Source organism: Rhagoletis zephyria, unplaced genomic scaffold (genome assembly GCF_001687245.7).
Source record: "Rhagoletis zephyria isolate East Lansing unplaced genomic scaffold, Rhagoletis_zephyria_1.1 Rzeph_scaffold_00011, whole genome shotgun sequence".
Classification (NCBI taxonomy): Eukaryota; Metazoa; Arthropoda; class Insecta; order Diptera; family Tephritidae; genus Rhagoletis; species Rhagoletis zephyria.
Window position 1 is genome coordinate 154,728 of NW_016157095.1, and position 24,121 is coordinate 178,848.

The window sequence follows — 24,121 nt, forward strand, 5'->3', positions numbered from 1 at the left end:
GCTTCTGCTTACCGCACCATTGTAGCATTTTCCAAGCAGAGATAAACGCCATTATGGAAGCTTCTCGGTGGCTTCTGCCCTTCTAGAACAGTCAATCCCTATATACTTATCCTGACAGCCAAACTGCTATTAAATCTTTAAAATCTAACGGTACAACGTCTAAAGTTGCCATAGAACGCAGAAGGATTCCCAACATTCTGGCTTCAAAATACTCCTCGAATGTTGTGTGGGAGCCTGGATACAGACCAAGGATGTAAATACCAGATAGACAGTGGAGAACCACCTGTCATTCTACTAGACAAATTTCGGTTTGAGAGTCGAGTGGCGAATGCTTTGGCCGTCTGTACTGATTGCATTTTTTCGACGTTGAGCTTCCCTTGCATTGTTGGGCGCACACTCTTTTCTGCACAGAGGTGGGTGCCTATCTTGGCTGCAACAATAAAATGGTCCGAGTCGATGTGTATCCCTCGGAGTGTACGTACGTCTAAAACACTGGAAACGTGCCTTCCGTCTATCACAACATGATCGTATTGGTTTCTCGTTTTTGATCTGATAACAGCAAAGTAGCTAAATGGATGAACCTAGAACTGCATACTAGCATGTTTCGCGCCCCGTAGAAGCCGATATTATTTCCTTGCTCCCCTTGTCATTGAGATCGTCAAGCTCGATTTTGATATCGTCACGTTTGTACGCTCCAAGCGGTGATAGAAAAGATTCTTTGACGCCTAGTCCTTTTCTTCCATCGGGGTATGGGTGCAGATGAGCGTGATAACGAAGAATCTTATCCAACGTCCAAGGCATTCCTTGGATAGCGGTGATGTCAGCTTTTGTCCTTACGAGGACATCAACCAGCTGGGCAGAAGCACCTTCCTTATTAGGGTTCGGACATTCCAGATGCCTACCCTCGAATCGTATGCCGTGGTCGTCATCATCCGAGTTTTTTTTTTTTCTATTCACTAGAAGTAGTTTTTACGTAGGGGATAACAAACCCGGCGCAGAACCCACTGCGTGCCGCTTGCAGCCGCACCTACTGACAGACGCTGCAGACTTCAGTGAGCCCTAAACCGAATAAGTAGGAGTGGTCCACCGAAGCTCCCTTTCTTTTTGCCGTGACTCAAGGCTTCTCCAATTAGCCATCTCGCACATTAGGTCATTAGTCGTATTATATTTCTCTTTAATGTATTTTAATAACTACGTATATCTATGTAGTACAATTATTATTGTATGTGACTTACATTTCATTTTGTAAAATATGTATAAATAAATAAATATTCCTTTAATTCATTTACAGACAATCGCCACATTGGTCACACATGGTGCACAAATACCAACTGCAACGAGTAAGTAAAGCATATTTGCAATTAAATTACTTTTTTAGTTAAAAAAATATTGAAGAAAGAGTTACAACAAATCGAACCATTTATTACCTATTAACCTAAATCGAATGAAGAATTGGAATGCGATTTAGTTAATTAACATAATCTATTATTTTTCAACTATACGTGCAATATACGAGTATCTGTGTATAAACTATATAATAAATAATATACGAGTACATGCATTTCTGAGCCAATTTATTAATTTAGTTTTAATCTTAGGAAAAGATATAGGCAAATGTAGGAAATGAAAGGGGTAATGCATTTTTCTGTTTATATTTAAAAACTATTTGATAGTACACTATTGCAAGTGAATGTGAGAAATTTATAATTTATTTACATATCGACTAAGGCATATTTCAACTAAGTACATAAGCCGTTATTTGAGTAATAACGCTTGCATTTTGTTCTAAGGTACTCCAAAAGTTCTTTGAAAATAGTTTCTATGTATTGCTTGTGCAATTTCGATAGATGCTGAAAGCTGATTAAAGTAAAAGTCTGGGCAACTTATAATCAAAAATGAGAAAAATATAGCACACTTAATTTTAACTACTGATCATTTGCTTTTGCATTGTGTTTCAAAAATATTCAAGTCCCAAGAGATATAGGTCAGATAAAAAATTGTTTTGTTCAAAGTGAGCTAACGATAAGTCCGCTCACAAAGGCAAACGCTTATCGAGAGCTTTATTGTACGCTGCCTAATTGTAAAAATATTAGATAAACACATTGAAGTAACATGAAAAAAATTACAAGAAATTGCGAGGTAAAAAGTGACCGAATAATCACATAAAATGTGCGCCAAATGGAGTAGATGTTGGTCGGTTGTTGTATACTACATACAGTCATGTTTGAAACATAAATAAAAAGCAAAGCAAAGTATGGTTAAAAAAATTAGGTAAACTCAATAAATGTGCACAGCTGAGTAAAACTGACATGCATGTGGTTGCGCGGCATGAAAGTGAATGTGTGGACGGCTGAACAAATAGTCAATGAAAAGTAAAAAAAAAGAGAAAATGAAAAAGTGGGGATGATATCGATTTACTGGGAAGTAGTATCGAAAGAAAGCATCGATATCTCAAAAATATCGGATCTAAAGTATCGCTACCTACTCATATCGATACTTTTGACTGTGAAGTTATTCCTTATGAACATAATTTATTAAAATTATATGAGAATCCTAAACTCCAAACTACATAAATATATATTTAATGATGAAAGGGTTTTGACACATACAACTTATTGGAAAAGACTACTAGAAAGTTAATGCCGTTTAAGAAAAAAATTTGCCCATAAAATATTTGTGAGAAGAAGTCATCTTGTAGTTTTGTTGTGGAATATAGGTTTTTTAATAAATTTTAGTGCTGTGGAAATGTACTATTATAAACAAAAATTATGAGCAAAATATTTAAATAAGATATTTGCACATATATATGGAAGTGTGAAGAGTACAAAAACTGAATGAAATTTTACTAAAAGAAATTCTTGAAAGCATTTAAAAAATGAAAGATTTTCTAGTATCTAGATACCGCCGACTGGAATAATATTTCTATTTAACAGCTATTTTTTTGATCAACTCTTTTTCTTCTTTGTTTATGTTTTTCAATAAAAGAGCTAGACTTCTACTACCTTTAGTATTTTCCGCTAGTCTTTTCAGTGTACGTATTTCCTGGCATTTTGCTCAAAGTCTTCGCAGGCTACTGAGCCGTGGGCTGTGTAGATGTCGCATTACATCGACTTTGGTGAAGCATTTGGGGCGTGTACTCTTTGCACCATATCGACTTTGTTGCATTTGTCGGTTTTCGTTGGCAATTAAGCAGCCATAAAGACCAAGGCGCATCATAATCGCAATAACAGTGGAGGAAAAATTGCTGAAGCCAAATTTGCCTTAGTATCGGGTTTCGATATGCGTATTTATTTTTCAACACCTACTCGGTACTTAGTTCAAAAGTATCGATACCAAAATTACTTGCTATCGAACAAAAGGTATCGAGTATGTACTTGTATTTACTCGTATCGTTTCATCCCTATGAAAAATTCGCGAAATAAGTAACTATAACACACTTACATGTAAATACAAATACCCTCCAGTACTGCTGGAGTCAACCGTTACTTTTGAACCGCTACTACGCCGACTCCTAGGTAAGTAGCTACTCTATTAACCTGTAGTAGTGCGTATGATGGTGCAGAGTCGAAGCAATCGGAAGCAGAATAGCGAAAAACTACGACAGAGGGCGCCCATAACTCACGCAAGTGACTATTTTAGTAACTCCTGGTAGTGCAGAGAGAGCCGATGTTGACTACCGCCTAGGAAATTGCCTTGTAATAGTAACCGCTGAAATACACTGCAAGTAGTTGGTCGGTAATCGATGGAGTTTACTTGGTAGGTACCGATTCATCAGTCCTGTAGTCGCTCCCCGCTGCGATCTTGGGAATGTATGGATAAAAAATCAGGGATCTTTTGTTTCGAACGAAATGGAGCTTACAACATACATACATATGTGACGCAGCACGAAGAAACACACCAAAAATTCGATTTTTAATTTTTCATATATATTTATAAATTTTGAGTTGCTACGTTTTCTTTCGGTCATCCCGTAAAATTTCTCAAAAGACGCTAAGGTGTATTTCGTGTGGCGCCCCATATACGAAATGATAATAGCTTCATTGCCACTCTTATGCCGGCCCAGTATACTTAAAGCATAGGCAGCCGTACTATAATTCTATAGGACCCAATATTTTTTTATTTTCATTCCTTTTATTTTATTTGATTTACGTACGTATATATTTTCTTTTACTTTACTTTTTTGCCTTTTGTTTAATTATATATTATTTATATCATTATTATGCCGAATTTCCACTAGGCATTTAAATGAAAAAAAAAAATGTGTGCCATTTAAAAAATGTCAAGAGGAAATGAAATTTAATCATTATTTTTTAACTCTCATCGCGAATATTTATTAATGCTCAACTTTGTCATTACAATTTTTGTCATTTAATACCGAGTGGAAATCCGGCATTACATAATTAACATTTTTGGAGCTTAATTTTATTTAAAAAGGCTACAACTATAATTACATTTAAAAAGAAAATAAAAACAATTATTGAATGAATTAAAAAAAATGAAATTCTACTCGAACCCACGAACTTGCGGCTCGCACATACACTTGAGAAGAGTGATGTCTACGTTTGGGCAAATTGTTTGAAGACCTTCAGCTCTTAGCCATTCCAACAAACTGATAGCACTCTGTCGATCCTCATTTCTGATACTGCACTGTTCACGAAAGTGGAGACATTCTTCTGAAAAGTTGTCTTCTAATTCAGTAGAATAAACCGTTTGTAATATTTCAGCCTCTTCGTCGACTTCTGAATTGCTTAATTTCGTAAGTTTAGTAATTTATTATAAAGTTCGTTAGGGTTAAGTGTCGCTAATATCTAGCCGCCCTAGGCCCGGTCCTACTGTGCCTTAGATCAAATCCGCCACTGATTACTACTGCTTCCCGTTTCGTTTTTAAATACTTATTTTTTTTAGCTTTCTTTTACCGTTAATCGCTTTGTTTCAATTTCCGTCAGTAAGCTGGTTTTATTTTCGGGGTGTCGCACCATGGCGCCCTCGCAATAGCATAGTAGTGATAGTGTTCAATTTTTTTCGCACACTTGGTGGGTCTACAAAAATTATTTGCGTGCGTGGCTTTCGCTATTTCGCAGTGTCACTTTTTTGGCCATTATTTGACCGTTGTCACTTTGTGGTTTACATGAATTTGTACACCCAATAGAGATAAACATAGGAGTACATACATATTGTGTATTTACCTGTTGGCATTAGCAATTTGTGCCAATTTGCGTAAATGACACATTGTTGAGTAGAGTTGCAATTCGAGTTGTGCATATGTAGTTGCGCTAACAATTGTCAAAATGTTGTCCTAATGACAAGCCACAAAACAAGTGATGGTTGAAGTTGATATGCGAGTTATTATTAGAAAAGTAACAAAAAGTATTTCGATGTTGATTTTGGTACATAAAATAGATAAGAAAATTATATAAATAAATCAAAAAATAAGTAGGTCGGGTTAATTTGATTTTCGAGATTTTCTCGACTATGGGTCATATATTAATTTGGAGTTTGCCAAATTGCAAAACAGGATTCTTAGTATTTAACTGTAGTGTCTTATAAAGTGTTTAACGGTGAAAATTTTGAAAAGTTCTTCGAAACCTATTTTCGCAATTTGGCAACTCCAAATTGATTTTAGACCCATAGTTTCTTCAGTAAATTTGCTTAGAATTATACATAGAACCCTCATACGCTATACGCGCGCATAGTCAAAAAAAAATTAAACCGCCCTAATGTACGTATAGTAGGTTACTATTGTTCAATGAAAAAATTGCTTATTTAGTAAAACAATAGACAACTGTTAAAAATTCAAGACGTGTGTTTAATATATTTTAATATTTTCATCAACCTATAAACTAATCTTTTGGCCCTGCAACCGCCTAAATGATTTTGGTCGAGGTAACAGCTGCCTCTACGATGCCATGTCTAAATTTGGTATTCCGGCAAAAATAACGCAACCCCGAAACCGATTTGCTTCCGAACCAAATTTGACAACGGATTAGCCAAAATCGTTCTACAATACATCATCATGGGTCGTATAAATAAAAACTACGTAATTCTTTTTCTTAAAATTTCATACCTTTCACTTAAATTTTGTTTAAATAAATCGAGTAAAAGGTCTGAAATTTTATGAAAAAGAATTTACTTGTTTTTTCATTCATACGGTCCCATATTCTGGCTCAAAATAACAAATAGCAAAAAGTTAACTGAAATGTTTTGCCTTTTATTGATAAAGTGCATAGGCGTTACATATGTATGTATTCGGCAAATAACTAATTTTCTGAAAATTGCATTGCATTTGCGTACTGCCAATATTCTTATTCTTATATATGTAAAACTATTTTTGTTGCATATTTCCCATTCAATAAGAATTGCTTTTTCGAGATGTGTTTTTGTGATGTTGTTTTGAAGCTGTGTGGTCTAAGTTTTACTGAATGGCAATAAAGAAAAAAATGCGTGCACAATTTTATAATTAGACAAGCATAATTAATTCACAAGAAAGCGTGACATTGAAAATGATTTCGATTGGAAGATAAGATAAGATAAACAATTAAAGAGAAGAGGTACAAGTGTACCTCCTAATGTACAGTGTGTTATTTGAGAAAAGTGATTTTATTTTAAAACCAAAACTATATGAATGCTTTTATTTTTATTGGTTTTTCTTATAACTTTTTTATTTCACATCCAATTTGTATAAATCATACAAATTTTTCCATGTGTACCAGGAACAAATTTCTGTCAGAGATTTCATTCAAACTCTCTTTATTGTCGAATTTGTTATCCGATACGAAAACCGACCGACAATTTTACACACAAAATAAAAATCAATATATTCGCGAAAACATGGGCCAAATGTATGCAGTAAAATTGCGTTTTTAGTTTCTCTCTCTGACGTCAGAATTTGTAAAACTGAAAAACTTTGAAAATTGAATAATTGAGTAATTCAGAAAATGGTTTAAAAAATTTTGTGCAATGTACTTCGGAAAACAGTATGGGTATCAAATTAAAGAGAAAATTCCGTAGAGAAAGAACAGATGAAATTTTTTGGTGCATAAGGTATTGCAAATGTCTTTAAAAATTTTATCCTTCAATATCCTTGACATTTTTCAATATGTATTTCGAAAAAAATATATGTGAAGGACTAATATAAACTCGACAGAGTCATCGAATATAGTCCTTCTAACTTTATTAGCTTAACAAATAAAATTGATTAAAAGGGCATTTTTAATACTTATTCGTCCTTGTGAACACAAAAAATTTTAATTTTTTTAAATCCTACACATTTTTGTCCTTCATTTGGGTCCGCATTTTGTTCTGCATTGCACTGATTTTTTAAACTAATTTTTAGAATTCATCATATCTTTGAAATTATAAAGTTCTAATAAAAAAATCATAAAACTAAAAACACAGTTTTACTATATTTGGGCCATAGTGTCGTGAGTATATTGATTGCTTGGTGTGTTTTGAAATTTTTTTGTTTCAATCTGTTTCAATCCTTTTACTCAGAATTTTTAGAAAAATTCTAGGCGCGAAAATTTAATAAGTACAGCCCATTAAATTACAGGAGAATAAAGTGCAAGTTTTAAGTGACTAAAACTAACTTTGATTTTTTATTTTTATTTTTTACGTCGGTTAGAAACCCAGTATAAACAAATAATTCATTTAGCGCGAACTTACAATTGGCTATTTTTTTTGTTTGTTTTTATTATTAAAATATATTTGTATTACTGTTGGCTTCCATTGCGATCCAACGCGGAAATTTATTATTAAATAAATGTCGAATAAAACTAACGGAGTTTGTTTACTTTTCAATTCGGTTTTACCGAGTACGCTACTGTGGAATAAACGTTAGAAAGAAATATGTTATGAATCAAATTGGTTTTTTGTTAATGCGGTTTTTTCGTAGGTATAAACAAGACAATATAATTTTTTTCTATAACTTCGCCTACGATAACACACTGTACTTCCCAAACGCAGGCCCGAGCAGCGGTAGCTTTTTATATCAATTCAGTTCATAACTATAAATAGTGTAGTGTCACCGCAAGCAAACCATTAGTTTCAAAGAAATTCACCATGCACAAGTAAGTGGATACAAAAAATTCTAAAATAGCATCAGAACGGTTAGAAAGTTTAAACTTTTAACTTTGCGCAAATTTAGGTCAGTCCTTGCCATCATCGCCCTGGCCCTTATCGGTCTTACTCACGCTCAAGTGGAATTTAGTGGCGACTGCCCATGCGATGTGACCGTGCAGAGCAATTTCAATGTGTCGGCGGTAAGTAATACAAAGAAGTACAGTATTAAACAAAAAAATAATTCGTATTTTTGTTGTTGTTGTCAAACAGTATCTAGGCGTTTGGTATGAGTATGCTAAGTATCCTGTTTACTTCGAAGCCGATGGCAAGTGTGTAAAAGCCGAATATACGCTGAAGGACAATGGTGAAGTCGGTGTTGTGAATAGTATGATTAATGTCACGTAAGTGAAACCAATGCCATTTTTCCTTTGTTCATTTAAATTTTGAATAAAGTTTTATATCGCAACAATTGTTTCGTACAACACAGTGACAACGAACTTACCGATATTGTTGGTTACGCCGTTGAAGTAGAGAACGCGAAATTGAAGGTTACATTCCCCGTTACTCCTGCCTTCAACGCAACTACAAACTACTGGGTTTTGTCTACCGATTACGTTAACTACAGTGTCGTTTACTCTTGCCAAACTGCCGGCGGCAGTTCGCATTACAGTAAGTGGAATTGCAAACGATTAGGACTTTTGTTAGTTTTAACTTTTAAATAATTAAAAATTTGCTTTTCACTTCTTCACGCAGCTATCGTTTGGATCTTAACTCGTGAGCAAAGTCCTTCGGAAGAATTTATTACAAAGGCTAAAGATGTTTTGACACAGAATGGAGTTTCGTTGAGTGAATTGGTTGTCACGGATCAGAGCAACTGTAAGGTGGCTGCAGACAATTGCTCTTAATTGCACGAAGGATGTGTCTGAAGCGAATAATTGTAAAATAAAAAATTAATTCAGTGTCAAATAAAATACATACTTATGTATGTTCTTGAAAAAAACTAACTTTTTATTAATACTAGCAGACCCGGTGATCTTCGTCCTACCCAAATAAATTTCTTTATTGAAACATTTGGTCCATCGTTTTAACCAACAATTCACGTTCACGTTTGGTTTTGTGGTCGTCGGAAAGCATATTCTTTTTTTTCTTTAAACTATTTTTCACATACAACTTATTTGATAAAAAACAAATAGTTTTTGAAAATATTCCATCCCAAAAAAAATTAAAAAAAAAATCACAATGGTCGCTCCGAGTATTGCGCAATATTTAAGTAAAGTATTACGGGGTGCACTCTACAATAATTTGAGTTATGATTTTTTTTACACCGAAGTTGAGTAAAATGAGTACATTACAAATTTACAAATTTTTTTAATGTTTTTTTTTAGAATTTTATTGAGTATGCAGTTTTGATAAAGTGCAGGTTTTATGCTACTGCGAAATTCCGTTGATTTTTAATATCTTTTTTCGTGCTGACGACTTTTTGCACTTTTTTCTTATGGAAGAAAATGAGCAAAACCGTTTGCAAAGCAAATTAAAAAAAAATTAGCACCAGTTTTGCCAGGTTGCTTAAAACTTGCCCTTTATTATACTAAAATTTAATGTGCCTCAAAACTGCATACCCAAAAAAAGTAAAAAAAAAATAAAAAAAATTTGTAAGTTTGTAGTAACTCAACTTCGGTGTAAAAAAAATCATAACTCAAATTAATGTAATGTGCATCCCGTAATACTATACTTAAATATTGCGCAATACTCAGAGCTACCATTGTGTTTTTTTCAATTTTTTTTTTGAGATGGCAAATTTTCAAAAACTAGTTTTCTTTTATCTAAAAGTTTGTATGTTAAAAATTTTTCAAGAAAAAAAATTAAAAAAATATTTCCTTTCATAGAGAATTTTTATGTGTGTATGTGTGATTTTTATCAAACTTTTTCCTCGCCCCGTTCTCGAGATATTTGGACAACTATAAATCGATTTGTTTTTGTTTTTGTGCTGTAAAGTTTTTAAAAATATATTAATCAAGCTCGAAATCCATATTTCTCCATTATTTATGTTTGTGCATAAACCCTAAAAATTTGAAACGAATCAAACACATGAAGTATGAATCCCGTCCGTTTTGGTATGGAACAACTCATAAATAAGTAGCCGATACCCGCATGCTTTGCGGCGCCCTAAAACACCCCTCGAACTGTAAAATAATCATTCAAATATATTCTATGTATGTATATAATACGTGTACCGTACATATTTTAAACAATGTGCCAAATTTGTTTTTGTAGCAAATGGCTAATTTCCATAGTATATTTTCAAAGGCTTCCAACAATATATCATTTATAGTGGGCGTGGCCAAAAGTTTTTCTTAATAGAAAGACCTCGGGTCCGCCTTTTACGCTAAACCGAATATGAACTCGGAATATAAAAAAGTAGAACAGTTTCGAAAGTATAGCCAAGATTCCGTTTTGTGAGATCTCAAAGAAATGTCCCCACTTAATCGCAATTCGTTTGGACATTGTTGGCTAATATAGAAAGTCTATTAATTTTGCTCTTATCTATGTAAACCAGAATTTCCAATCAGATTAGTAGTTTGGGAGATAACCATTGATTTATGGACAATGTTGCTTAATTTTTAACGAAATTTCCAAAAAAAAAAAATTACTTTCGGTACAAACATCAAGATGAAACAAGTAAAAAAGTCTAAGTTCAGGCGGAGCCGAACATTAAATATCTGAAATTTATATGAAAAGTGGGCGTAATTTTAGTCTGATTTCAATAATTTTCAAAGTTTTGCTTTTATGTGGCAAGCACAACAGTCATACCGAGTTTGGTACAAATTGATGTAACGGTTACCGAGATACACATATGTGGTCATAAGTGGGCGGTGCTACGCCCATTTTCCAAATCTTTATCATAAACGTATTTTTTGCTAAAGAATTATGGCAAACATTAATTTTAAATAAATTTGCTTCAGTATGTACTGATTAATCGAAGACTACGTATTTATCTATGTTACCATTGTATGGGAGGTAGGCGTGGTTATTTTGTCCGATTTTGCCCATTTTGAATACCATCCGTTCTACGCTGAAAAGAAGTACACATACCAAGTTTCGCTGGGATATCTTAGTTTTTACTCGAGTTATCGTGTACACAGACGAACGAACGGACGGACGGACTTAATCGATTTATTTTTTCATTCTGATCATTTATGTACACATTTGTCTATATCTAACTCGATTTGTTTTGGCTATTGCAAACAACCGTTGCACGTCAAAGCATGGTCTTTTACGGAAAGATCCTACTTACCTGAATTAAATAATAAGTCTAGAAGCTATGTACAAACTAGAGATGGAAACGGGCCCGGCGGCCCCCTGCCGTAAGCCCGCGGGTACCGGCCGGCATATTTGCTGCCAGCACGAACTCGTGCGTGCATGGGCGTTTGGTAAAATTTCATAAAAGCGCGAATATTTAAGCACGAAAAAGCCCGTCGCTAATACTACAAATTTAGATAAGCTTTTCTTTTTATACAAAAAAAAACAAAAATAGTACCTATTTAAAACTCTTTTGATAAGAGAAAAGCAAAAAAAGAAATATTACTTGGAAACCGATAGAAAGAATAAGACACTTAGTAGTTTTGTTTACACATCTGTACATAAAATACCTTCCACTTTTTCTACTTCCCAGAAAATATATGATAAAAATCTTTGATGTAAAAAATTGATTAGCTTAAGTAAATATACATACATATATAAACACAAAACTAAAAATAAAAGTTGGCTCTTTATCTCCGGGCTGGGTCTGTGTCACGTCGTGCCGTGCCGGGCCGGGCCGGGCCGGGCCTCACTAAAATTCTTAACGTGCGGGCTCGTGCGTGTTTTTGAAAGTTAATTTTGCCCTCGTGCCGGACCGGGCCTGAAAATTTAAGCCCGTGCCCATCTCTAGTACAAACATACAAAACCGTTTTCGTCCAAATGACTTTATAGTCTCGTTCTACCCGTTTCTGTATTTTTTTTTGTTGCTTATGGATAACTCTGTTCAATCTTGATTTAGTTAAAACCTTGTTTTGGAAAGATCAATTCCGTTAGATATTTAAAATCTGGTTTCAGGATAAAGTAAATGTGTTCTTTCTTCTAAGGGGCGCGGCTGTACTTTTATATCAATATCCACCAAGAAGGAGCCATAACTTTTAAACCATTACTATTTAATTATACATATGTATGTAAATATAGTTTTTTTCTATTACTTCGCCTACGATAACGCACCGCACTTACCAAACGTAGGCCCGAGCAGCGGTTGCTTTGTAAATCAATTCAGTTCATAACTATAAATAGTGTAGTGTCACCGCAAGCAAACCATTAGTTTCAAACGACAAGCGAAACACCAAGCAACTCACTATGCACAAGTAAGTGGATACAAAAAATTCTAAAAAAAAACATCAGAACGGTTAGAAAGTTTAAACTTTTAACTTTGCGCAAATTTAGATCGGTCCTTGCAATCATCGCCCTGGCCCTTATTGGTCTCACTCACGCACAAGTGGAATCCAGTGGCGATTGTCCATCCGACGTGACTGTGCAGAGCAATTTCAATGTGTCGGCGGTAAGTAATACCAAGAAGTATTATTACTTATTATTATTAGAATATTAAACAAAACAATAAATCGTTTTTTTTTTGTTGCTAAACAGTATCTAGGCGTTTGGTATGAGTATGCTAAGTATCCTGTTTACTTCGAAGCCGATGGCAAGTGCGTAAAAGGCGAATATACGCTGAAGGATAATGGTGAAATTGGTGTTGTGAATAGTATGATTAATGTGACGTAAGTGAAATCAGTTCCAACTTTGAATAAATTTTTATACCGCAACATTTGTTTGTTACACCACAGCAACAACGAATACTCCGAAACTGTTGGTTACGCCGTCGAAGTTGAGAATGCCAAATTGAAGGTTATATTCCCCGTTTCTTCTGACTACAACGTAACTACAAACTACTGGATTTTGTCTACCGATTACGTTAACTACAGTGTCGTTTACTACTGCCGACCTGCCGGCAACAGTTCGCATAAAAGTGAGTGGAATTGAAAACGATTAGGACTTATGTTACTTTTTTTTTTGGTTAAATTAAAAATTTGGTTTTTCATTTCTCCACGCAGCTGTCGCTTGGATCCTAACCCGTGAACGAAGTCCTTCGGAGGAGTTTATTACAATAGGTAAGGATGTTTTGACACAGAACGGAGTTTCGTTGAGTGAATTGGTTGTCACGGATCAGAGCAACTGTGAGGCGGCTGCAGACAATTGGTCTTAATTACACGAAGGATGTATCTCAAACGAATAATTGTTAAATAAAAAAGAAATTCAGTGTCAAATAAAATACATACTCATGTATGTTCATGAAAAAAAACTAACTTTTTATTAAAACTAGCAGACCCGGTGAACTTCGTCCTGCCCAAATTAATTTTTTTATTGAAATAGTTGGTCCATCGTTTTAGCCTAAAATTCACATTCACGTTTGGTTTTGTGGTCGTCGGAAAGCATATTTTCCATTGCCGTCTTAAATGACTTTACGAAAACCTTATGTCCGGGAAGAAGCTCTTGCGGCTACAATGGTTCTACAGTACTGATTTTTCAACTCTACTGATTTTATTCATTTCTTCAATCAGTACGTTGGAACTTCCTTAAACTGTACTGTAAAAAGTAAGAAGAAAACAATTTAATTATGGTTGACATGTTTCAGATAATGTTTGGTATGCCCAAGAAATTAATACAACACAAAGATCAATCGTTTTACGGGAATATCATCTGGTCATAACGTACCAGTTGCGATAATTTGATGGAGCTTAAATTATGTATTTAAAAAGAAGGCTGACAATTTTTTTGTCGTGTGTGGTTAGTTATCCCGAAAATAACTTTCAGTTTAATAACAACAAATTTGCCTATAAATTACAATTCTTTTTTTACACATTGTAAAAGAGTTTCGCATAAGATACACAGCGTTAAACTCTTCTTAGCGAATACTTAGTCTTTTAAAGTTTTTGCGTAGTTGAAAAAATTAATTTATGCCATGAGAAAATATACATAAAGTCCTTAAATAGTGGTACTTTTCCACAGTTTGAAAAAATTTGTAATTTATTTTTTTTAACAACTGAGAGAATCTTAAGTATATAGTTTGCCTCCTGACGCAAAGAGAGAAATCGGCTTCTAATTAAAAATTTTTTAAATGAACTTCAAATTAAAAGTAATTTCAGAATGAAATGTTTGTAATTCTTTGACTATTTAAACATTCATAAGACATTCAAAAATGTCATAATGATGTGTATACTCATGTTCAAATGAATAACACTTTTATTTTTTATGAACTATATTTTATTTATATACCAACATATTGTTAAAGACAAGTTCTCTGGCATTTTAAAGTATTATCTGTTACTTATATTCATAATTTTGCTTTGAATAAAAATGTACTGAAAAGTACTGATTTTTTAGCATTAAAAAGTCCAGCGTACTGCTTTCGCGCATAAAAAATCTGGCAACCCTAATGGTGATTCGTCCTTGAATCTGTATAGTATAGTAGTTGATGGCAATCTCAAAATGGGGGAGTATCATTGGTCCACAGAAAGCCAATATACATAGACTTGTTTCAGACGAAGTACCTTATATGTCTAACAATTGTATTTGTAGGCATTAATTAAGAATTGTCTGTATTCTGTTTATTTAGTAGCCGTAAAGCAAGGACCGCAATGGTTCTGGCGGTTGATTTAATGGCGGCCTCAATCACTGGAGTCTCCAAATGACTTCACTTGACGATTTTAAGCAATAAATTGACTGCAGCGCCACCTTTTGGCTCTTTTTTTGTGCAATAGTATTGCCCCTGCCGTTACCAATATACATAGAACTCGAATGTGAGCCAAATCGGATCATATATAGTAATAACTCGACTTCAGCGAAACCTGGTGTTTGAAGTTGTGGACCCAAGCTATACAAGGACCCACTCAAAGACATAAAAAAAATTCATTAAAATCGTTTTGGTAATTTAGGAGGACTTCACTCACAAACACGCGTACCGAAAAATCTATATATATGCATACAGTGGTGGTCAAAAATGCATGAATGGTGTTTAGTTTTTAAAATTTACAATGTTTTTCAAGCTATATATTTTTTTGATATTTTCTTATATAAATATGGTTCATCCTTTAACAAAAACTATATAAATCACACTTTCAAACTTTATACAGAATATAGAAAAATTGTATCTAAATTTCGATCTTTTTAGCTGGAATTGGAATGGTCAAGAGCGTCAAAGGCTTTGGCATGGTCAAGAACGGTCAAAAAGGTTACACAATCTTTGTCTATCTTGAGCCTGATGTCGTGAGTAACTTTTAAAAGTGCAGTTAGTCCATGATGGGCTTTCTCCACTTTTAACACGCAAGTTCGATCGTTGAAGGGGGGATTTCGTTGACTGCTTCACGGCCTTTCGTGTCGATATTGCATTCGTGTGCATTTTTTCAGTTTTAAGCAACAATTATTAAAATTTTTAATTAAACTTTTAAGCTCGTGTTGGCAATAAAAACGAGAAAAAATATCAGTGTCGGCAGCTCGGAAAATTACAGCACTTAGATAAACAAGTATTTATATATATGGCGATTGAAGAGGGTTGCCACCTGTTTAAAAAGTTACATTCAAATTATTTAAATTTTTTCGAATAGATCCCAGGTCCACCTTCCGGAAAAAATAAATTTTTAAATATTTATATATAAAATTTCTTACATAAGCTACCTAAATATAACCAAATAATGTAACTAGTTATAACCAAGTCATCTGTTTTCTCAGTGTAGAAAGCTGTTAGGACATTGAAAAGTAAATAAGTAGTTGTTGCAAATTATTTCATACTGCAACTATGCATATTTTCATGGTATAATCAAAACTGGAAATCACTTTGAATACCAGTTTGTAAATTTTAAGATTTTTTCTTTTAAATCTTTAAGTCTGTGGATAGTCGAAAGACTACTGATTAGCGTGAAATTGTTTTTTGGCAAAACTTTTTTTTTTTTACCAAAGGACTTAAATTATGAAACACTGACAACAGAAGACTTTTGTACCGGACCACATACGAGTACATAAGTATATATGTATGTACATGAAATCCGCTATGTAACAAGTAACAAAAATTCGCTTTGGTCATCGGATTAAAAGGGATTACATTAGTGTTGAGTTTTAGCTTAGATAGAGATAGAGAGATGTACGCAAGCGCTGTGGTTATGGTTAATAAACTTAATCAGTCTAAAGGAATTACAGTATTATAAAATAGATAGATAGGAACAGAAAAAAAAACATGGAACGCGTGCTATGAAGTATGGCCACTTCTGTGATTGCCCACGTAATTCAAAGCCATCAAACACAACAGCTTCAACGCGTTCAACTGCGTTTTTGTGTATGGACGTAACGTGGCTCTTCTAGCCAACTGTGAATGAGCAGCAGGACGGAAGCGTAGAAGGGTGTTGGATGGAAGTTGACTGCGGTGACGCCACTTTTTATGACACCATAAAACTTTGCTGACGACTGACGGCTGCGACGTGGCAACAGCAGCAGCTGCGTCCGCGCACATAGAATGACTTCACTGCTTCTTGGGGTACGATGAAGGCAATTCGTTAGGGCCAGCGGTTGAAAGCAGTTATATCGGTTAGAGAAGTTAGCAAACATGCTGCATACACACGATCTATGTGAAACTTGTAGCGTCGCTTTTAGTATTGCAAAGCGGAAAAATGCAACAAAGTCTGTACCAGCAGAAATGGCAATAGAAGATGCAATGTAACAGTGTTGGATAGTCGTAGTTATTCATAGACATTTCTGATTACTTGCTGTGCGACTTGGCTGTGCTATGCCATGCCATGGCTGCATTGATCGCCAGCTGCTTGCTTAGAAGCGACCAAAAGGCATTGCACTTTGGGTGCAAAAATAAAAAGGGTTCAGTGAACTTGAAAACGGCATCGGCGGCAGAAGTATATGTTGTTAGTGTGGCAATAATACCATGGCTGAAATAGCCGGAAGCTTGAGTGGTAGTGACGTTAGTAGCGGCTTGTTGCGCAAATCTGTGCATGTATGTATGTATATATATATTTATTGATAGGAATAAATCGTCATTTCAGTGTGGCAGTAACGATGAGGAAGTTTAACGAACAGTGCCGTCTGCCTAATGGCTGTAGCTGTTTAGAACACGACTGTATGCCAACTTCTGCCAATTTTTTTAGTTACGCTGTTAACCAATGCAGCTCAGATGGTAATTAATTATTAGTATATTAGGAAAGCTGAGCCTCTTGTAGCTGATTTGCCACTAATTAAATAACAATGACTCAGTTTTCGTTAAGATACTCAGGGCGAAGGTATTTCATTATTAAAACTAATTACAGTAGTGAAGGGCCAATTGGCTTACAGATCTGACCACTTTTGAGTATCCTTTCTATTAACTCATAGCTTTGCATGCCCTGTAAACAATTTCTGAGTGACTAGAATTTACATATGAGTTTAAAATGATGTTAAGTAAGCTTTTTAAAATAAATACTCGAGTATGTACATTAGGATGCATCTCCCTCCATACAAAAAAATCGTATTGTTTTTCCATCGGTATTATAAAACCTATTATATGTATTTTAAGACTTCCGCTAAAATATTTATTATTAATCTTTTTGTAGGGATCGTAATTGTTAGATAATATAATAACAATCATAATTTATTATGATTATTATTTTGTCGGTCAAGAAATTTTGATTTAAATTTTTTCGATAAAAAATAATCGAAATCAAAAATTTCTAAATAAATCCATAAAATTCCAAATATTTACAAAAAGGACAGTTGATGCTACGCAAGCAACACAATAACAGTTTATTAATATTTTTCGCTTAAAGAAGATGTTTATAAAGAAGAAATAAACGTTACAATAATATGCTGCGTACAGTTTTATGGGAAACAATGAATTTAGAAAAATTTTAATTTGTGGCTGTTTTTGAATTAACAAACCAAAAAATAGTAATTAAATTCAACCGAAAAAGCAACATTTAACGAATAAATATAAAAATCTTGTTAATTAACTTTAAATTAATTTCTTTCACAGTAGACAAAATAGTTTAAGCTTAAAAAGTCTACACAAAAATGTATAAAAATTTCATCAACGGAATCAAAATAATGAGATGTTTGTAGGTCTTTTCAAATGGATCCAAAATATGTTGGTGGATATCATGAAATGTAATAAATTTAGAATTTCGGTGGAAAAACTCGCTACTTGTTTTGGGGAGGCACCCTAATGAGGGAATTCTAATCGAAAATTCTACAGAAATTCGTAGCAATTAAAACACGTCTTGCCTTCATAACCACCGAAGTCAAGGGTGTTTGCTGCACCTTACAGCCGGCCCGGGATTTAGTAATTAGTTGTAAAAAAAAATTATAAGCCATCCTGTCAAAAGTTAAAAATTCATCTAAAGCAACACCATAACGCAGCTGGAGGTGTCGAGAAAACGCGTTCTCGCTGCTGCTATGAAAAGTGGTGAACCGCAACGACTGTGCGAAGAAAACTAGTTACAAACATACAATGTCGTGTGGAGCAGGAAATCAGCATTTACCACAATTGCAATAAACCAAAAGGTTCTTACTTGTCTTGCCTTCGTTTGTGGGTTCAAAGAACTTTGTTGGCCCACAGCTATGCCAAAGCAAATGATGCCAACTTTTTTGTAGGCACAATGATGCGACAGTGTTTGGTAGTTTTTTTTCTTCTTCTTATTTTTGCATTGAATCACCAGCAGGCGAACGAACATCTTTCCTTGCAACTCTACATTGTTTGTTTGTGTAAGTTTGCGGTGCAACTAGTGTTTGTGTCGCATCTTACATGCGCTAATCTCAATGATCTTTTGCTTTTGCACTGCTTGTTTTGAGTTTTCCACGTTATTTATTATACATATATTTTTTTTCTTGTTGTATATGCATCTACCTAATATTACCACTATGTGTCGCAGCTGGCATGCCATAACAAGTTCGCCTACTTCTTCTTCTTCTTCTATTGCTTTACTCCAGCTTTGTTTGCTTCCGCGTTTTTGTCCATTGAATTTGGGCTTGCAATTCTTGGCCGTTCCTTCAACTTCTGCATGACTTTATATGTGGAGTTGTTCCAATGTCATGATCACAGCAAGCGCTGTTTGCTTGACTTTGGATGCACCTTTAACATTCCACATTTACATACTAAGTTCACACATAAGTAGTACTTGTAGTACGTACATGTATGCGCCGGCAGATATTTTGCGGGCATGAAAGTGATCTTCAAGCATTGCTATGTTTATTTTTGTGGGTAAATGTCACACCTAAGTCGATGGTCTAAGGTTCAAGTTTAAAAAGATTATATACATTCATTTCTATAGTGTTGGGTATACAATTTTTATTTTTGTGCGACGAGTTGTTTTCTTTTAGTGCCTCTCCCTTCTCTCCACTCTTTTTGCATATATTTAAATAAAAGGAGTTCCAGAAACAAGTACAATAAAAAATAAAAGTTTATTTAGGCGGAAAAGTACCGAATATACTAATTCTTTCATTGTCACCCGAAAAATCATATATTTTTTTTAATAACTTCGGGAAGTTTTCAGAAAGAATTTTCCTGTTAAAGGCAATGAAAGTGTGCATCAAATACAACATGTCTGTAAAGTTTCAATAGTGTGCCACCAAATTAAATAAAATGACAGCATGCAGAATATCTGTCGCAGCTATTTTGTAATCTTTGATATTTGAAGATTTTTTCATTTTAACAGTTTAAGAAAGTTCAGAATGTTAACATTAAACGCTGAAAACATTCTTCTTGCCAAAACAAATCAATCTAGCACAAAAAACTAGCATGCCACTAAATGAAAAAAATAAATAAATTAAATTGTCGATGATTTGCGAAACAAAAATTCCATTTTTAAAATTTTTATTGGCATACTCAAAGTTCATTCTAAAATTGTTACATACATAAAGAAATTAATATACATACATATATATTCGTTAAGAATGCTGTAGAAAAATATTCCTCGTGAATATTTTATTACTTTCAACTAATATGATTTTTAAGTTAAGGCGAGTAAACGTGTTAGCTGACTGTGTATGGTACTATGGGGCGTATACGTTACTTATAAAACTACAAGTATAGGAGCACCAGTTGTTATTTTGACTTTTTTTAGAATATCTTTTTTAAGTTTTCATTTAAATACAATTTCGCGATGGAATCGTGGTATTTATGCAAAGCTGAAAATAATGCATTATCTGAAATAAGTGTGCCACCATTTTCGACCAAAAACACGTTTTTGTCGAAAAATGTCACAACTCGTGAGATTTGCTTATGTACATATGTTAGTTTTTGTGCCTACAAAACTCCATTCGCGGAAACTCAAGAAGAACTGGCGTAAATATTAGGCGTAACTCAACAAGACATTTCAATGCACTAAAAGCGTTTGGTTTGGTCCAGAAAGTCTCAGAAATTGGTTGCCTCACAAACTCAAAGCAAGCGATAATGAACGGCGTGTCACTTTTTCCCAAAAGTGAAGTCGATTCTGCATGGCAGCAAGGTAATGCTCTCCATTTGGTGAGACCAGAAGGGCAGCCTGTATGATTAGCTCCTGAAAAGTGCCCAAACGATCAACGGGGCTCTCTACAGACATCAACTGAAGCGATTGATGCAAGCGATTGCGGAAAAACAGACGACCAGGGGAACCAGACATGAGCCATTGCTCATGCACCAAGAAAATGCTCAGCCGTTTGTCGCACAAGTGGTCAAAACTTATCTCGACGGTACCGGATAGGAAGTGCTAATCAATTCGCTTTATAGCACGGAACTTGCACCATCAGACTACGATTTTCCATCAAAAATTGGCTTGATACTTTCTTGGTCTCAACAGACGAGCAGCTATATTAGCTCAGAATGTATGCATTACCGGAAAAGTGGGAAAAAGGCATAGATAGCGGTGGGGAATACTTTTAATCAGTTATGTATATTGCACCAAATTTGGTTTATTTTTTTTACGATAAATTGACCTCCAGCTCCAGAGAGTTTAAAGAACATAGAAAGACTTGTAAGGTGTAAAAATGTTTTGATAATTTTGGCATTTGTACAGCAGAACCGTTTGCCTGATAGACGCTGCAGCGGTCCGGAATTCATACGGATAATTCTAATCCTAGCTCCTCAGAGAAAACTCAATAGCCTGTTTTCTACATAGCTTAGATACATCCACGTAAATATTTAATTCCTCCTTTCTACATGGCATAGTTGTTTTCCACTCTATTTTTGGCGTGATTTTCGTCTTAAAGAGCCCATAGAAGGTTGGTTCAAGGGCGGAGTAGTCGATTTCTTGAAAACAACTTGCAAGTTAATACCTTATGTGAAACTCTAATGAATGCTTTCGAAAAGTCGGTGTATGTGGTATCGACGAAACAATCCGCGGTGAAGACTGCAAGATTGAAGACAGCCGTGTTGTTAAAAATAAAATTTGTCCCAGAAAGAACCAACTCCTTCGACCTTGTTATCTCGCTGGCATTATTAATCTTCTTGATTCTTGATGTCTGGAACATCAATAAAAATACCCGATAACAGAGACATATTAAAGATCATAAATAATTAACAGGTTAACCCGAATTAAGCAATTTTTAAAAATTGTAGCAGAAAAACCATCTGAATCCATTTGGTTTGAGGATTTCAGAGACACTATGCCTTTAAGAAAACCCTACATATCTATTTTGTAACATAATTTATAGCAAGTAGATTTTCGAAGTCCATTATAACATATATAGTTAAGTATGTAAATAAGTACAAACACATAACGAATTTCCTCATTAAATTCATTCTTGCAGAAGAAGCCCTAGCCGAATTGGATGCCGCCGAAACGTCCGATTCCTCCAGCACAACGAAACCAAACATTGAACCCACTGTACGGATAAAGTGTTTGAGCGGTTCGATGTTGATAACAATCAAAGATGCGCCGCTAAACCATGAGACTGGCCTATTTAGTGGCATGATTTATCCAAAGGGACTGTCGAAAAATTCGACATGCCTCACTGAGTATAGGTAAGTTGTGTAAAATTAAGCATGTAAGCCAGTTCATTGTAGTTAGGCAATATTAATAGCGCGAATTGCTAATTTTTTAATATAAATACATTTTTTTTTTGTTTCTTTCAGGGATCATGAAGGTCCATTGAGATATAAGCTGCCGCTTCGCAGTTGTAATACAATGCCACAGGAAACGGTAAGTGGAAAAAATATCAATGCTTGTAGTTTATTTTTCATTTATGGATGATATTATATTAAAAATATAACCCATTAAAAGATTTCAATGTTCAAAACCATTTTAAGTAAAGGTTTATAAAATCTTATTTACGATTAAAAAGGGGTCAATGATTTAGGTGATTAAGGGGTCGGTTAATCCGATGTAGAAATAAATAAGGATATCGTCGTTTTAAGTACAAAACTTCGTATCGCCATTCTGCAAAACCGCGTAACTGGCATTAGCTGTCAAAAATTGGATTTGCTCACACAAGCTCTTGCCTCAATTCGTAGCCATTCGTCCTGAAATATACTGGCCAGGTATGCGATTGCTTTATGAAAAATAGAAAATATTTTTTGCAACCTCACAGACTTTAAACGACGATATATTCCTCTAAACAAATATATGACTAGCCATAGATAGACAGATCAGTAGCTCGTTTCTGTGCCGTCTATTTCTCTACAGGTAGATTCATTAGCAGTAGAGAAAAGGGCGGCGAATTCATATCTGAATTCATGCATGAATTCGTCTTGGTGAGAATTCTTACAGAAACGAGCTACAGGAGATCGATAAAGTTATCAATGCGTATCTGAATGAGTGCTGGAATTATACCATCAGCACCTGAATGTTTCAAAGGAATCTACCTCGCACCGTACCTTGTCCCTGTTAAGGATGGAACTTCGACCTGGTAGGAGGCAACCAAATTTTTTTCTACGAACAACCTAACTAGGAAACGCATTTTGACCAAGTATTTTAGTTGTAAATAAAGCCACCGTCTTGCCTTCTTAGGGCACCTTTATCATTGGAAAGCTTGTTTCAGTAAAAACAAATTTGACAACGAATAAAGCATTGCTATTATTTGTCTTCGGCAGAGGAAAATTATGAATTAAAAAATACGTGGTCATAAAAAAAGTTTAGAAAATTTGGCTCTTAATCCTGAAAGTTTAATACATAACAGCCAATTTCACGAAAGCAATTTAAGTGAAAAATGATTTTAATTTTTTAAATTTTGTGTGTGTATGAAAATTATAATTTTTTAAAAATAGCATTATCAATTATCGTGGAAGGAGCCTTAAAATAATACTACAAGCCTTATGAATTGTTGTGTCACACACTCTTATCACATGCCCTGATCTAATTTCGTTCGAGCCATCTCGTCGCCTGGGTAAAAGATTGTCGTATGTTAAGCACGTGCGTATGACACTTACGACAATCTTTTACCCAGGCGACGGCGGATCTGAAGCGATGTTTGCGTGTGTATCGATTGTAATCAGTTATATTTAGTAATTACGTACGCATGCACTGGTTTATCAGTAATTTCCTGTTGCTACTAATGTACATATGTAGATCGAACAAGATTCCAGTTCTGTCGCATGACACGCAACTTTGAGCAAATATCGATAGCAAGAGAGCAATTAAAAAGTAAGTTTTATTCATTACTTTTTCGAAAATTTCATACAGGCATATTTATGTACGTTAGACTGGTTCAAAAAAATGCCGGATAGTGAAAAGTGCGCCTGCCAAAGCGCAGTCCGCAATAATAGGATTTAGAGGTTGCTCATACCGAATTTCTAGTTTCCATATAAGTAACACGGCAACAATTTTTATTTTCAATTGTCAAGTTACTCAAGGTTAAAGTCGAGCATATAAAAAAATTGGCGTTTCTTATATTTTCCATATATCATAAAATTTTAAAATTTATTTGAAAAAATATCCTTTACCAATTTTTGAATCGTAAAGCGTAAGATAGCGTGTATCACAATTATACGTCACCCACATATTGACCTTATTGAGCTGGAAAAAGGAGCCTGTTGAGG

General features: G+C 34.6%; 3 protein-coding genes across 9 annotated transcripts in view; all 3 read left to right on the forward strand.

Annotated features, from left to right (window-relative positions):
- pio (zona pellucida domain-containing protein piopio) overlaps nt 1-24,121 on the forward strand; it is a 121,399-nt gene that overhangs the window by 70,906 nt on the left and 26,372 nt on the right. For all 7 annotated transcript variants that reach the window (XM_017610020.1, XM_017610031.1, XM_017610046.1 and 4 more), the window contains 3 exons: nt 1,292-1,340; nt 21,895-22,108; nt 22,220-22,286. In XM_017610020.1, coding sequence (XP_017465509.1) covers nt 1,292-1,340; nt 21,895-22,108; nt 22,220-22,286 — 330 coding nt within the window. The remainder of the gene's footprint in view (nt 1-1,291; nt 1,341-21,894; nt 22,109-22,219; nt 22,287-24,121) is intronic.
- LOC108358625 (apolipoprotein D-like) lies at nt 8,053-9,054 on the forward strand. The gene is made up of 5 exons (XM_017610066.1): nt 8,053-8,066; nt 8,144-8,258; nt 8,329-8,459; nt 8,546-8,727; nt 8,812-9,054. Exons 1-5 carry the CDS (start codon nt 8,059-8,061, stop codon nt 8,961-8,963), a joined length of 588 nt encoding a protein of 195 aa, XP_017465555.1. The 5' UTR covers nt 8,053-8,058; the 3' UTR covers nt 8,964-9,054.
- Nucleotides 12,420-13,399, forward strand: LOC108358633 (apolipoprotein D-like). The gene is made up of 5 exons (XM_017610076.1): nt 12,420-12,449; nt 12,529-12,643; nt 12,730-12,860; nt 12,927-13,108; nt 13,194-13,399. The coding sequence occupies exons 1-5, from the start codon at nt 12,442-12,444 to the stop codon at nt 13,343-13,345; spliced, it is 588 nt and encodes a 195-aa protein (XP_017465565.1). The 5' UTR covers nt 12,420-12,441; the 3' UTR covers nt 13,346-13,399.